Source organism: Ovis aries, chromosome 11 (genome assembly GCF_016772045.2).
Source record: "Ovis aries strain OAR_USU_Benz2616 breed Rambouillet chromosome 11, ARS-UI_Ramb_v3.0, whole genome shotgun sequence".
Lineage (NCBI taxonomy): Eukaryota > Metazoa > Chordata > Mammalia > Artiodactyla > Bovidae > Ovis > Ovis aries.
In genome coordinates this window covers 37,515,073-37,531,408 of record NC_056064.1, presented here as the reverse complement: position 1 = coordinate 37,531,408, position 16,336 = coordinate 37,515,073, and the positions used below count along the sequence as shown (strand labels likewise).

The window sequence follows — 16,336 nt, the reverse complement described above, 5'->3', positions numbered from 1 at the left end:
TCGTGGCCGGAGCGCCCGCTCTCCGCTACAGCCTCCTCGCCTCCCCAACCCGGCGTCTCGCGACAGTCTTCCGGTCGCTCTGGCTCTGCCAGCGCCGCTTGGCCTCCCCCCTCCTTCCCAAGGCCAGAAATGGGACCCCTTCCCTCACCTTCCTCCATCTTCCCATGAAGAGTTGAGGAGAGTGGGGGTAGGGGCGGCGGGAACCACTGGCCAGAAACTTCAAGTTCAACGGCCTTGTCCGCCGGCCGACGCGGCCTTTCCCTCCCCTTCGTCCCGAGGGTGATTGAACGCTGGCCTCTCCGTCATTTTGGAGGCATTTAGGGGAGGGAGACCCGTGGTGGAACTCCTTCTTCTCCGTTTGCTCCGACCACCCCCACCCGCTTTCTACACAAAAGTAACTGGTAGCCGAGAAAGGAAGAAGGGCTGGCGTCAGGTCGGCACTGGATGTTTTCCAATCTCTCCCCGGGCCCAGGCCAGCGCCTGGGGGGAGGCCCGGGCCGGCCCCGCCGGGTGAGGGGCCGAGGGCGCCCCCTCTGCTTTCTTCCCCCTTTCCCCGAGAGGGAGTATTCAGGTCGGTGAGAATGTACTATAAATTTCTTTCAAAAACAACGGAACCACTCCTTAGCCCCCTCCGCAACAGTTGCCTCCGCACTTTATTGCCAGTTTACGGTAACAGGTTCGTGTAAATCACGTTTGAAGCTCTGGTGTAGACCGGAAGGGGGCACGGGCACAGAGGGTGCCCCCGGAAGGAAACCTAATTCAAGTGCAGCACTTAGGACCTTGAGTAAAACTTTCATAAAGGGGAGCAATGGTGGGCTGGAGGAACGGAGGGCCGTCAGCTCCGCGTTGGAGGAGGGGGGCCGCGCCGTTCGAGAACTGGGGGGTCTTGACTTGGGCCTCTCTTCTGCCGCAGGGCAGCTACAGGTCCTCGAACCACTCAGAGCAGGGGTGGCTAGCTGGGGACGGAGGGGGAACGGGGCGGGGGCCTGGGACAGGGGTCACGACGCTGCCAACAGTCGCCGGCTGCGGCCTCGCGAGTTCTAGGGTGGCGGCGAGCGTTTGCCCGCTGGCCAGTAAGGGACCCTGGAGCTGGGGCACCGGGTTCGCTGTCCGCGGGGTTGCTTCGAGAACCTAGATTGGAAAAGAGCTTCCCGAGGTCCTGTCAACGTTCTTTTCCATTACCGCCTAATCCGTCTTCTCGAGGCCTAATAAAATCCGCCTGATTTGGAATTGGAAGTGATTTCGGTCCTGGAGCAGCGTAGACGCCACCCTCCAACCCTGTTTCGACATTTGCTGGGACTGAGCTGGCGAAGTTCCGCTCAGAGAAAGGGAGAGGGCGCAGAGGGCGGCCCGGAGTAAAAGTGCTCCTCGTTGGTGCAAAGACACTCGGTGTGTTTCCCGGTGTGTGTCTGTGCGCCTCTGCGTTTGTCATGAAAATGTCTGAATTTACCTATTTGAGAACGTTGTATTCACACATTTCAATCTAAATTTTAGCGAAACACTCTTTCTTGTCTTAATAGGTTAAAGTAGCCCTATTTAAAAAGCAAATAGCTGCAAGCAAGTAAATGTAGCTACATGGATTTTGTTTTAGTTTAGACACAAACTAGTGAAAGATTTTTAAATGGTCTCGGTGGAAGGGGATATAATTCGCCTCGGTAGTAACACTGGTGTTTGGAAAGAGCTTCCATAAAAGGGTTTAACACAAAGCGAAATTGAATAATTTTTTTTTTTTTTTTGGCACAGATTCCATACAAGTAAATGACTCGGGGCGGGGGGAAGCGGGGGAGAGGGGTTCGCGGCGAATTGTTCTGGTGAGGAAGATAAATAGAATACTCCAGTGGAATGAAGACCCGGACCGAGGGCTGATGGCGCCGCAGCCTTGCTCCGGGTGCTTTGGCCACCCTGTTTTTTCTCTATTAGAGATCTCTTTTGCTGCCCTCCTAGCCTTCCTCCTGGGTCTCTCCGCCTCTGGGTTGATACATTTGCCAGTACCCTGGCCCAATTTCAGGCGACTCCGGGTCCGGGCGCTCTCAACCGCGGCTACGAATGCCCCAACCCCGCAGGCCCGAGTCCCCAGGCTTTCGGAAGCCAGAGGCTCACTCAGTTGAGCGGTTGTTAAAAAGCCGAGCCTACCGACAAGTTTTTCTGAAATGGCGAGATTCTGCCGGAAGGGGGCGCCCTTGTCTTTTTAATAGGCCAAACTCACGTTGGTAGAGAAATAAATCTAAAATCCCACGTCTTTTGTTTGTTCTAAAACTGTTGCGAGAGCATAAAAGAAAAGCCCGGAAACATTAAGTCCTTGATAACGGAATGGAGGCATTAGAGCCCCGGGAGTTCAGAGTCTCGAGGCCCCTGACTGCAGGCCTCCCGAAGTCGCCTCGGGAAGTCCGAGTGGTAACCTAAAGCCTTTCCCTTCCCTCTGTAGGGAGAAAGCACCACGCGGTCTCCCCCATTTGTCCCACACGCCACCTACCCATAGGCCTATCTGTCCTGAAGTCTCTCAATTTCTGAAGCGGCAAGGGAGGGGGGCTGCACCCACTAACCTTCGGAGTCTGCGGTATTAAAAATTACTAAAGATTGGGACTTCGCTTGAAGGAGAACGTGGAAAGCAGAAAGTAACTTTCTCTGGGCGAGGCGCGATACCAGGGAGCTTAAACTGGACCACTGGGCTTAGAAAGACTGTAAATCACGAAATTGACACCTTCCCCTTCCCCAAGCACACCCACTATCTAAGAAGACCCAGGGAGGGAGGGTCATGCCAGTCGGGGCCTTTTTTAACCCTCCCCCCTCCCCCGCCCCAGCTTTAGAATCCTCTTTGGTTAAAAAAAAAAAAAAAAAAAAAGGATTTGGAAGACTTAGAAGAGTCTTCCTTCGGATAAGAGCGAGGACTGGGATGCCGCCCGACTCGAATTGCTCGGCTGCGGCGGCCAACTCAGGGTTTCCTGGAAAAGGAGGACTCCGCTCTGAGATGGAGCTGCCGTCTAGACGTGGCCGGGGACCTTTCCGGATGCTCGCCTCCCGACTGCCCGCTGCGGGGAGGCTCGGAACGTGGGTCTGGCGGCCCGTCCTCTCCACTTCCTTTCTGTGCGCCCGATCGCCAGAAGGCTGCCAGAACCCGCCAGCCCGGGCTGCGGGAAGATCCAGCTCAGCCTCGCTGATGTTCCGCGGACAAGGTCGCGTCTGATCCCGGTCGAGGTACACGACTTCAGGTTCCCCGGCTCTGCGAACAGCCGGTCTGCCCCAGGTTTCTGGAACTCCGCGCTATTGGCATATTGTCTATGCGGCAGTGGAAAACCGGGTTGGCGCCAAACTGTCCTCCACTCGCCCAGAGTGTTTGTGGACTGAACCGGCACAAAGTGAAAGGAAACAAGTCTGTGCCCACTACTGTCCCGGCGGCCTGCGGTTCCCCATTCTGACACTGGCGTTTGGGGGCTTCTGCCACCGCTGGTTCTTTCACTCGGTAAAGAACCTGCCCGAGACTCCAAGGCCTGAGACTCCGAAGCGCCTTGGTGTCACCGGCAGGCAAGCAGAGGAGAAATGGGTAGTGAACGACCCATATTCATTTTTTCTCCTTTTAGGCTATACAAGTGTGTTTGGGATGTGCCTGCCACGGACAGGCTACTAGTCCCCTCATTCTGCAATCTTTGGGCCTAAGAGGGGCTACAAGGCCACAAATGTCTATTTCATGCAGCTCCCAAATGCCCAATGAATCACGACCTACTTCCTTTGGTCAGAACCACCAGAATCATTGAGGGAAGGCTTGGAAAGTTTTGGAGAGGAAGTGGTGAATTATCCAGGCATTTTCTCAAACCCCATTTCTCTGGAAGAAAGAACAGACCCTGGAAGGTAGTCTACTGGCTTCATTTTCACCCAGGGCCGAAACTGAGGAATTAGGCCTATGGACTTCTGAGACCAGTGGGTACCGTCTAGGGGATGGCAGGGAGGGAGGGAGAGGTACCCTCCAGCATTGGCCATCCTGCCTAGTTGTCATCTTAGAAAAAATGCTAAAGGGGCAACAGGAAACGTTACAGAGGTAAATCTGCCATTTCTTGTCTCCTCTGCCTTCACTGCGATGGGGACAGGCTTTGGAAATGGAAGAGGATCCAGAGGAAGCTGTCCTGTCACCGGTCTCCTTCCAAGTTTATTCATGATCAGCTCAATCCATGAAAGCAGTTTCTAAAAGTGCTCTACAGAGCTCTAGATAGAAAATATGATACTAATTATCATGGCAACTAGTACTGGTTATGCTAATTATTGCAACTGCCAGAATGAATGATTATGACTGGGACAAGGTCATTTGGGTTGTGTTACCTGGTGGACTGGGCTGTAACTCTGGGCCTTGCTGGCTCTCTGGGATCCACGGGGTATCCAGACTGTCCCTGAAGAACAACCCAGGAACATTGGCCTGGGAAGAGTGTCACTTCTGGGAGCCTCTCAAGCAGAGTCCGGGGCCCCAGCTTGGCTGAGGCAGGCTCCTGGTCTCACCAGGATACCCCAACTTCCCCTTTCCCCCTCCCAGCCAGAGCCAGGGAGCTCCCTCACGGAGTAGCGCTGGTTTTGACCTTGGCGAGGACCTTCTTCTCCTTGACCCGGCGATTCTGAAACCAGATGGTGATCTGGCGCTCTGAGAGGCTGGTGGCAGCCGAGATCTTGCGCCTCTTGTCCTTGGTGATGAACTTGTTAGCCGAATACTCACGCTCCAGTTCCCGCAACTGTCCCTTGCTGTAGGGAATGCGCTTCTTGCGGCCTCGACGGAAGGCGCAGCCGTCAGGCGGATGCTGTGCGCTTGAGTCTATGTAGGAGAGGGAGGGAAAGAGAGACATGCTCAAACCACGGCCTGGCGCAAGCCCAGCGTCTGACCCAGGCCCCACAACCTAGGTCATCCTACAGGAGTACTCAGGTTACCATACAGGCACTGCCATTTCCCCAAAGCACAAGAGGACACCTCCACTTCTGGCTGGTTGGTTTCCTGATCTACCCAGCCTTGGAAAGTGGAGATTTCTGCAGGCCACCCTCACTCATCACTGCCTTCACGCCTGCAGTCTGCAAACACACCCAGCCCACTGTCTAATGTCCACCCTCATATGCATTTTCCGGCTCTTGGCCACTCTTACAGATACTACAAGCAAATTCTGTACAGGAGGGAACACATTTCTGCCCCTACTCCCAACACACACACACACACACACACACACACACACACACACACACCAATGCACACACTTAAATTATGGCTGCAGGAAATCTACACTTCCCTTTGGAAACTGAAAAATTCATCTGAGAGAAAGTAAGGGGTTGTATTCTTTACAGAACAACCAATTTCTCTGTCCCCACCCAGCTGCACCCCCACACTCAATGAATTGAGAAGAATTAAACTGGGGTCCTGCTGGGCAGGAACACCCTAAGTCCCAAACAACAGCAAAGAGAGTCAAGCACTCCGACATATTGAAAGGCTGGTCCCAAGGCCTCCCAGGGAAATCAGAGACCTGGTGGGCCTCAGGCTTCAAATAGCACCCAGCTCAGGCCCCTCACACTGACCCTCTGGGGCCTTCACCCAGGCTCTCTAACTGCCTGGACCCTCCTTCAGAGCCCTAATAGCCAACCAAGGAGAACCAAGCTCCTCCTCACCAGCCCCAAGACCCATCCAGGCAGGGTCTACAACGCCACACTCAGCACCAAGGGCATCCAGAGCAGCTTACCTGCAAATGCTGCCTTCCAGAAAGGACCTGGGGGGTTCTGTTCTCCCTGGCAACACATCTGGCTGTTCCAGCCACCGGTGAGGGCCCAGGGCTGGTAACTGTCCACAGGCAGCAGGGAGTCATGACGAGGCTCCCCAGGGGCGCCCAAGGTCTGTACCACCGACACATCCAGGTAACTGGCCATAGGCTGGTAGGGTCCCGGGTATCCTGGGTAGAAGGCAAACTCGGTGGGGCGGCTGGGGTACTCCTCCCCGGACGCGGGAGTCTCCGCAGGGTAGGCGGCCAGGGTGGCCGCCTGGGCACAGGGCTTCAGCGAGCTTCGAGACACTCGGCAGGAGTAGTACCCGCCTCCAAAGTAGCCGTAAGGCACTGGAGCTGGGGACGCCCCCTGGGGCATCCCGGGACATGGGTGGCACTGCTTTGGCGGTTCCGCAGAGCCTGGCAGATCCAGGGGGCCGTAGTTGACAGCAGGCAACAGCGTAGGCGCCGACGCTGGATGGCTGGTCAGTGGCGAGTGGGTGACCAGGTTCCGACTCCCTCCAGCTCCCAGCAAGCCTTCAATCTCCTTGGCGCCGTCCAAAGTGGTATAATTGCCGGGCTCCATGGGGCCGAGGATCGGCTCATGAGGCGCTGGAGGTGGGGGATACAGGGGGCACCCAGCTCTCTCTCCCCACCCAGGCCCGGGGAATCCAAAGCGTTTTAAATCGCTGGCAGCTCGCTGGGCGCCTGCATTCGCTCAGCCCGGCCGTCGTGACGCAGGAGCCGCAGGTGCCCGGGCTCGCGGGCTGATTGGCTGCGGCCTGGCGGAGAGAAGCTCATAAAATCTTCACTGCAGAAATTGCGAAAATACTTTACCCCTGCTTTCTCTCTTTCCCCCCGCACCCTCCCTCGCTCCCTTGCTCACTCCCTCCTCCTTCCTTCCTTCTCTCCCCGCCTTCCTCCTTTTCCCTCTCCTCCCTCCTCTCTTTCTCTCTCGGCTTTTTCTTTTTCTTAATTGCATTTGAAAAGGAGAGAAAAGAGACAGGGTGTCTTCCCGCCGCTTTCCAGTTGGGAACAACCCAGCTACGTCGGGGGTGGGAAGACGGGAGAGGGGAAACGGGAGAGGAGAGACGGAGCCAGCCCCACCTCGGTCGCCTCCTCTCCCTCCCTGGCTCTCTGTCTCCTGTGCTTTGGCAGGTTTAACGAGAGAATAAAAAGCTCTCCCTATAAAGTGTCCATCTCGTGGAGGGAAGGGGAGTTGAGGGTGGGGCCTGGAGGCCGCTCTGAGCCTGAAAGGAAAAACCCGGGAATGCGCCTGAGCCAGAAGGGGCTAGAAAATGGGAGTTAAGGGATATTTCTGGAAGCTCCTTGCTTTGGTGTCCCAGTACTAGCATCCCAGTTCACTCCAGGTGCCCCTCCCATTCTGGATGCGCCGTAATAAGCTACTCCTGGACCTCGGGAAGTGCCTAGAACGCCTCTTCCCCAGAGACCCTAGCTACCGCCCATAGCCTATAAAGCTCCGGATTCGAAGAGGGGTGGAAAGGAGAGGGAGCGAGACACGGACTCCGAAGAAGGAGACATGAGAACTGGAGACGTTAAAGGTTCAGACCTGAAGCGGAAATGGAGCTTCTGGTCCTGGCCTGTAAAGGGGGGTCTGGATTTCCGTTTTAGGATGGGGAAAGAATATGGAAAGATGTCACATACGACCTGTATATTCAGAGAGAGGCAGAGAAAGAGCCAGGAAAATGAGATCCAGAGACACACAGAAAGGGAGAGAAGTTGAAGGACGGGTTTGAGTGAGAATGTTATAAAATCCTGAAGTACCAGTCAGAAAAGATAAACACTTTCCCCCTTTTTCTGGGATCTAAGATTATTTCCAGAAAACCAGGCCTGGCTAACTGGCAAAGAACTAGTTTCGAGGGAATCTGGACCCCAAGAATACAGAAGCCTGGCGTTTATGAAGTACCCAGTCTCTCTGTCCTCTCCTACATTCCATGGGGCCCAGAAAATTCACCTTGATCTTGGCACACTACCACCCAAACCTAGGACCAGAAAACCCAGGACCTCTATCTGCTTTCTCCAGGCTTTCCTTTCCTAGGAAGGAAAAGGGCATGGGAGAGGGAATCTCAACCATTGGAGGAATTATCTGAGGCCCATCTGTTGGGAACTATTGTGCAGTGCAAGGCAGAAGCCCCAAACCATATATATATATATTTTTTTTTTTTCCACAGATCTGTCTTTAGAGATTTTCTGTTTCCATCACTATCCCTCCCAAATCAAATCTTCTGGGTTCACTTTTTCTAAAACTCACAGGTTTTTTTTTTTTTTTTTTTTTGAGAAGACAGGAACTTTTGCATTCTACACTAAGCTCATGGCAATTTTATAGAACAGACTACCCTGCACTCTAGGTGGGCTTGGCCATACCCCCTCAACAACCTGAGTCTGAACTTGAGCTATCTTTCAGGAAAGGGCCCATGCAACCGGATTTGCTCCAAGTTGCAGGGCTGTAGGGAAGAGTATAGCTCACTCTCAGTGACCATTGCTGATAATCGAAGACACCAAGCATGAAATCCTCACTGGATTTTGTTGCATTTGAAAACAACAGGAGAGAAAAGGGAGGCGATGTCTCTTTGATGCTTTCCAGTTTCTTGCTATAGCCTCTTGGTTATCTGATTATGAAAGGCAGAAATACCAGGATTTTTACCTAACGACTAAGAATTTTTTACTGCTTTTTGCTTGGTAGATGACAACACAGGCATGAACAGATCCCTAAATTGTATAAATAGGTAAATCAATTCCATTCCTGGGAATATACCCAACAGAAATGAATGTTTATATCCATCAATAGACAAGTACTAAAATATCTAAAGCAGCTTTATTTATTGTAGCTCAAAAATAGAAACAACTCAGATGTTCATCAATAGTGCTACACAGCGATTTTAAAAAACACTGCTACACACAACATAGATAAATTGCACAGATAGGTGGGTAAAAGAAGCTACACAAAAAAGCAAATTTTTTATGATTTTATTTCTATGCAGTTCAATCAAGAATAGCCAAAATCAAATCTATGGTGATAGAGGTCAGAATAGATTGCCCTGGGAAGGGGAGCTTCTGACTAGGAGGTGACATAAGGCTGGAAATGTTCTGGATCTCAGATCTCTATCTACGTGCTAGTTACACGGGTATGTTCCCTATAAAAATTCAAGATGTACATGGGGTATTTCTTGACATTACATCAGCTTATCTCTATTTTTTAGAAGGAACATAATTAAATATAAAAATTTCAAGATTCATAGCAATGTTGCCTGCCATTGTGCTTTTTGGATATTAATGTTCTTATCTATGTCTTACGGAAACAAACAGCTGAATGCATGTAATTCTGCATCACTGTAGAATGCAGAGAAGACCAACTCAAACCTTGCCCTGGAGAAGCTCACCAACTGTGCTGGAGACCTCTATGTAAGCAGATACAATTCAATACAAATCAATACTATAGCGGGGGAGGGGGAGTTCTGTTTTGCTCTACAATTTATTTAGCATCTAGTAGGTTCTAGGGAACAGTTCCAAATATCATATTAACATATGTGCATGTGCTCCCGTTTTCTGTATATGTTTATGTATTTGCAAACATGTATGACCTGTCATAGACCTCAGCTGGAGTCAAGTAAGGCAGAGTAAGTCTCCTTATCTGTAAAATTATGTATTCTCAAAGGCACAGTAATTTCTACCCCTCAGGAATGCTGTGAAGATTTTTTTGCACATGAAAGCATTTCATAAACTGAATAAATGGGTTCTATTTGTGTTTCTGTATGTGTCTCTGTTTCCAATGAATTACAAGCCACCTGTTTTTATTTGAAAAGAAAAGAACAGTTTCCCTAACGAGTATTGGTCCCTTCTTGCTTGCCTCTTTCAGCCTTGAGTAAACCTGCAGTTCCCACGTACAGAACCTGAGGCTCAGCACCTCAGTATCCTCCCTGAGCGCTAGAGTTGAGGGCGGAATTTAGTACAGCCGAGGCATCCTGACGTCCCCACCCGCCTGGGCTGAGCTAGCCCTTCCCCCAGCCCCACAGATTCCTTTTTGTCCTGCTGCGAGCCTCCAGACAGACCCTTAGGACCCCTGAGCCTCCCCGACCCCCAACCCCGTTTACTGACCCAGCCAAACTCGCAGAAATGCCTCAATTGCTCCTTTACATACCGGCCAGACACCTCCTGGAAGGTCAAGGCCAAGTTGAAAGTTAAGAGTCTGTTTACCTCCGGGAGCCCATTCAGAGCGGCCCCACAGACCGCCTATGACCTTTACAGCCAGGCCTTTGAGCTCGGCCGCGGGGGTTCGGGCCACTGGGACTTGGCACCTCCTTGTCAGCGCCCGCGGAGCAGGGGCTTCGGGCAGCCGACTAGGGGGAGGGGGCGAGAGAAGCCCACCCGCCCCGCTTGGGGGCATTTGTTAAATTATGGTTTATTTTTTGTAAAACTACGTGAGCTCTCGGTGTCTTCGTTCTCCCACCTGGAGGAATGTACCCGGTCCCGCGGCTTTCAGGTCGGTTGTGATGAAAAATGAGAATTTGCAGCGTCTCTAGAAAGTTCGGGGCTCCGCCGGCCTCGCGGAACTGCTTGAGGAGGTTGATTTCACGAAAATGGGCTAACAGGGTGCATGCCTTTCCTCGGGCTTTTCTTCCATCCTTCCTTTCTGTCTCTATGTTCTTTCATCTGTCTTTAGCCTTTCAGTATCTTTCTTTCCTTTTTCTGCCTTTCCTTCAATTTTGGTTATATTGCTTTGGAGACATTCTTTTTCCTTTCTTTCCGTCTTTACTGCTTACCTTTTCCCCACCCCACCGCCGATTACCTTTGATTTTCCCTTGGTGCCTTTCTTGCTCTCCAACGTGCACACACCGCTTTCCTTTTGTTTGCTTCTTTATCCTCTCACTTTTCTTTCTTTCATATTCTCCTCTTTCCTCCCCTCCTCCTTTTCTGTCTTTCCCTCTCATCTATTTTGTTTTTTATATTTCTTTCCCTCTCATTTCCCTTTTCCCTTTTCTCTACCCCTTTCCTGGCCCTCTCAATTTTCCATTGTTCTCCGAGGTCGGCATAGAGCCTGCCAGGGGCTCCCCACTGCCAGAGTCTGACCTTGGCGGGCACCTTGCAGAGCGGTCCTGGAGCCCAATCGCCAGCCAGCTTGAACAACAGGACCTGTTTGGGGATAACAGGCCACCTTCTCTGTGAAATCAGGCAGGCTCCGGCCAGGCCTCACAGGAAAATGTTTTGGACAAAAGGACGGCAGAGTCTGGGAGCTACAAGAACAGAGAGTGGAGGCCTGGCTGGTCTGGAGAGGCCACTCTCACCTCCATGTCCCTCTCACCCTGTCAGCCGTGCAACATCCTTGGGTTAGGACCCTCTCAGGACAAACGCAAGTGCTTCAGAGGCCGAGGCTGAGGATCCAGAAATTAGAGCCTGTTAGGCCTTCACCACCCAGCAAGTGGATCTGAGGAGCGATCAAAGACTGTCTGCTAAGGGGAGAAGCTAGTGCCAGCCACGTCGCTGCCGCTGTCCTGATGGCGCCCAGAAGCCCAGAAACCAGAAAAGCGTTGAGCCAGGAACCGTGAGTAGGGAGCCAAGGGAGGGACGCGGAGAGTGAGAAGGGATGGGAGTAAATCTGCAGGGGAAGTACCCTTTACATACGGAAAGAAAGAAAATAAGAATGTTCCCAAAGCAATATAACCAAAATTTGAGAGAAAGGCGTGGTGGGCAATGTCATCTCCCCTCTCTGCGCCTCCATTTTCCTATCTGCCCTGTGTAAGGAGGGAAGGGCTGGATCAGCTTCCCTGTAAGTCTGAGTCATTGTTCACTTTGGACACAAGGGTGGTGCGCAGGCAGGAGCAGGGAAGGGACGATTACTGGAGGTTGAGGGCATTAGTGAGAAGGAAAGTCGTGGAGGGAGTCAGCAAGAGGCTTCTAGGCTCACCACTGATTATTCTGCATGGGTCTAGGTCAGGGCACAGTTATGAGGTCCTTGAGGGAGCCCCAGCCCTGTGACCTGGCCTCTGTGAGACAACCAACATGTACTGACTCAGTTGGGACACTCAACCTCAGGGTGTAAGCTCCTCAGTAGCCCATCAAGTGGGACAAAACTGGTGCTGGAGATCACCTCCTCCACTCCTCACCCTGTAGTTCCCCGGAGCCCTCCAGCCTCCCCACCCTCTACACACACTCTCAAGGGTGGGTTCCTCAAATGGGAGCCCACAGCCAATGCCTTTGGGGTTTGTAGATGCTTCTAGGGCCCTCAGAGACTCAGCTTCCTCTGTTTCAGCCCTTGGGATCCTGGATGGGCTCAGGAATGGGAAATATATCAAGAAACCTACCTGCAAATTCAAGAAAGCAATCCAAGTCTCTTACAACTCCCCTATCCCCATCTCCACCTTGTTTTTTCCCCCTCAAGGAATGCTGGATGTAAGTGATAATTATTAGGATGAATTCTGACTACTCATGTATAGACTCTGCTAGAGACAAACACTAAGTTTTCACTCGTGAAATCAAGAGGAATGTTAACATGGAGACCCTGGCCCCTCCAGTCCCAAACCCGCCTATTCAGCCTGCAGTGGAGCTGTAGGTTTGAGGTTTAGGGGAAAGTACAGTTTGATAGATTTGATTTCTTGCTCTGATTCCCCCATCCCCCTGGCTGAGAGATCTGAGACCCTTCCAGTGGCCCAGAACCAGACCATCTTGTCATCCTCCTCCATCCACCACCACAGCAAGAGCTTTCCCTTTTCCTCTGAATTATCTGTTCCAAGAAACAAACTTGGGAGAGGAGAAAGGCAAGCACTTCACACACACACTCACACACACGGACCAAAGAAAACGGCCGTTTTTCTAACAGCCCTCCTGTCCGTGTTGTTCATGGGTTCCTGTCTTTGAAGAAGCACAACCAAGATGGGAGGGGGAAATGCCACAAATGATTACCTTCTTATAATTCATTTAAGGCTTGGAAATAACCCTCCTGCATCCCAGAGTGTCTGGCTACACACACACACACACACACACACACACACACACACACACACCATCTGCCTTTCTGAATCCCAGTCTGAGATGAATATGGGGTAGTTCCTGGTTACCACCTAAGGACTCTCATCTCAGCCAGGCCCCCAAGGTTCTGATCTGGCCATTTACCTCAGACCCTGATACCTTATGAGGCTGGAGGAATCTGTCCAATTGTCTACAGTGTGACCCTAGATGTTCGGAGCTGGTATTTGGCCACACATGAGGAACTCCATCAAAGTGAGGTTAGGGATTGGAGCAGAGCTCTGGGTTCATAATCTGCTCATCTCTTGATCCACTTGGGCTTAAATTAGGACTTCTTCCCCTCTAGCCTCCACCAGAGATTTTCTAAGAGTTCTGAGAGGCTATATGAAATGCCTTTCACTTTAAATGAGAAAATCACCCACTAGGAAAAGGTTTTTTTTTTTTTATTATTTGGTCTCCATTGAGTCCACAGATTTATCCATGATTTGAAAGGATTGTGGCTGTTATTGTCCCCAGATGCCAAAAATCTTTTCCCTAGAGACATGAAGATCTTCACTTTCCCCTCACACTGCTTATGTGGCCAGGGTAGGGCTTGGGAGGAGATTCCAATCTTAGAAGCTCTAGGTATAGAAGCTAAATTGGAGCTAAGGATCTAGAAGGTTAGAATAGGAAGCCTCAAATTCCCTACTTACCCAAACTAGTGAGCTGGCATTTGGAACTGGGAGGATCCTTAGAAATCATTCAGTTCCAGTCAGCTATGTGTTTGAGTGGCTGAATGGCAGATGCTGAGGAAAAGAAGCTATCTTGCCCAAGTCAAAATGACTTGACCTCAGGAAATCCACAGCCAATTCTGGGACTCCAGGCAGTTCTGTGCTGCCATAGTGGGAGCAGGAGAGGGATGCCTGCCTTCAGTAGTCAGCTATGGTGTCTGGATGTAACACTGGAACTTCCCATAATACCTATCCATCTCCATGCCTCTCCCAGGGAGTCCCAAAGTCAGACAGGGAGTTTTGAGTGACTGTGTAGAAGCTTCACAAGTTCAGAGTGGTTTTCAAGTCTCAGCTCCTTATCTACCAGGTCCTATGGGGTCAAAGCTTGATCACAAGGGCACCCCCTCCCAGGCTGAAGCACTGCTTGTCTGGCTGTTCCAGCTACTCTAGACAAGACCAGGATTCCAGTTACTTATTCCTGAGATCAGCCTGGAAACTTTCATATGAATGGAACTTAGCCCCAGAGGCCCAGATGGGGGCCTGAGGAAGAGTCATGGGAAGCAGACCGAATATTTCCATCTCCTCCAGTCCCTCAATATCCTCCAGGATCTACTGCAGGCCCAACCCAGCTCTGTAGTTGGGTGTGTGTGTGGTGTGTATTTAGGGGTGATGCAGACAGATTGCGGGTGCGCTCTGTCTTTGGATTGGAATCCCTCACATTAGCCTACCTTTGAGTTCATTTACCCCCTGCTTGCCCCCATCGACATGGTTTTTCTAGCCTCAGGAATCGTCTGACCCAGAGATGCAGGCCAAGCCTTGAACCAGGGGAGGTGCAAATGAACCGTGGACCTTGTCCTGAGGGGCCCTTCCTGGCCTGAGATCAGTGCATGTTAGGCGGGCTAGGAGGCTCCCAAGGAACCCAATCAGACGAGGGGGGCCTAAGGACTTCCCCACTTTTGTCCAAGAGCCTTAATTCCCTTCCTTGCCCTCGTGTAAACACCTGGTAGGGCCGATTTTTCAGTAATGCAACGGAAGACACCGCACCCAGCGAGGTTTGTGACCCCGCTGGTGAGTGGCAAAGCGGCCCGCCGGCGGGTGAGGTCTCTAACCTCAAAGGCACAGCTGGAGAGCATGGGAGCCCTATTTTTCTCCCACCCACCGGAGACTTCCTCTACCTCGCTAGGTGCACCTTGCCCTCCAGGGATCCCGCATCCTCAGGCGGAGGTTGACTTCAGGGCGGAAATTCCCGCTGGACCAAAACCCGCTTAGAGCATCGGAGGAGGAGCGCTGGCGTCTGCCCTCTCGGATTTGCTTCGCAGCCTCCCGGACACCGCTTTGGCCAGCTTCTCACGCCCCTACGTCCCTGCGCGCTGCTCCTCCAGCTTCCTGAGGCGGCCCTTGAGAAATGTCGGCGTCGTCGTAACCCGTGTGTGGGTGTGCCAGGGACTGTAAGCGCCCCGCATGTGCCTTTCATTTAATCCTCACAGCAAGTAAAGGGCAGTTGTTACTTCCGTTTTGTAGATAAGAAAACTGAGGTTTAGGAGATTAATTTGCTCAACTGCTAGAGACTGATGAATGATGAGATCTGAACTCCAACACTGGTCTTTATGGCACCAAATCCAGGCTCTGACCATTTCACTTTCTCTTCCTATTCGAACACCAAGTCGTTTCCAACTTTTAAAATGGAAATTAATCCCATTAAAAAGTACTACCTGATACAAATAGACTTGAGATATTTGGGAAGTTACTAAAGGGAAAAGGAGGAAACAAAGGGATTTGGGAAAAATAAAATATTGACTCCAAAATAAAAGGAATCCTTTAACACATAGCATTAAAAAAATCGAGGCATATTTGATGTAAAACCAAAAAGGTATGGACTGAACTCAGCTCACTTATCCGTACCCCTGCCACCCTGTTTCATCTCGGAGCTTTGTCCATTAGAGCAAGGAGGGAGCTATGCCCAGAAATGTTCACCTGTAGCTGAATTCTCTGAGACTCAGACTGCTCACTGTCTCATGGCCCCATCGCACTGCAGAGAAAGAAAACGATGGGGTCAGTCTGGTGCTAAAATACTTTCCAATCCTGCTCTCCCCCTGGAGAAAAATGGGAGTTTGATGAGCCTAAACATTCTGAACTAGATTCCATGAGGGTCTCAAAGCCACACTCCTTGATAGTGTGTGTGTGGATTTGGGGGATGTGGATCCACAGCCTTATTGATTTGTTTTCTAGTAGCAAATTGCACATACACAGAAAACAGTAAAAATGAAATTTCACACATATAGAAGAGTATGCTACTGCTGCTGCTGCTAAGTCGCTTTCCGACTCTGTGCGACCCCATGGACTGCAGCCTATGGGATTTTCCAGGCGAGAGTACTGGAGTGGGTTGCCACTGCCTTCTACAAAGAAGAGTATAATAACTCCTTAAACTCATCACTCAGTGTCAACCCTTATCAACTCAAAACCAATCATATTTCAGGTTTATTTTTCTGGAGTATTTTAAAGCAAGTCACAGGCAGCATTTCATCCAAATATACTTTATTTGAATCCTTAACAGATAAGGACTTCTTTTTCTTTTCTTTTTTTTTTTTAGCAGTTCCTTCATGTGATTGTCACATGTAACAAAATTAACAATAATCTGTTTCAGTTTCCTCAGTTGTCTCAAAATTATCTTTTTACAATTAGTTTGCTCAAATCATAATCGAAATAAAGTCACACATTACATTTAGTTGATATGTCTCAAGTTTCTTATAGCAGTTTCCTTGTCTCCTTTTTTTCATACTATTTGTTTATTTAAAACCCTGGGTCAACCCAATTCCCAGAGATATTTTGTTGTTTAGTCACTAAGGCCTGTCAGACTCTGCGACCCCACGGATTATAGCCCACCAGTCACCTCTGCGCATGGAATTTCCCAGGCAAAAATACTGGAGT

At 50.8% G+C, this 16,336-nt stretch overlaps 1 protein-coding gene and 1 long non-coding RNA gene across 2 annotated transcripts; one reads left to right on the top strand and one right to left on the bottom strand.

Moving 5' to 3' along the window:
* Positions 1-621: 621 nt before the first annotated feature.
* On the bottom strand, positions 622-6,400 carry HOXB13 (homeobox B13). Its single transcript, XM_004012802.4, has 2 exons — positions 5,700-6,400; positions 622-4,792 (listed from the first exon to the last, which is right to left on the bottom strand). Exons 1-2 carry the CDS (start codon positions 6,301-6,303, stop codon positions 4,539-4,541), a joined length of 858 nt encoding a protein of 285 aa, XP_004012851.2. The 5' UTR covers positions 6,304-6,400; the 3' UTR covers positions 622-4,538.
* A 1,598-nt stretch (positions 6,401-7,998) lies between these two features.
* LOC121820603 (uncharacterized) lies at positions 7,999-16,048 on the top strand. The gene is made up of 2 exons (XR_006061195.2): positions 7,999-11,277; positions 14,592-16,048. It is a non-coding gene; the product is annotated as an uncharacterized LOC121820603 (long non-coding RNA).
* The last annotated feature ends 288 nt before the right edge of the window (positions 16,049-16,336 follow it).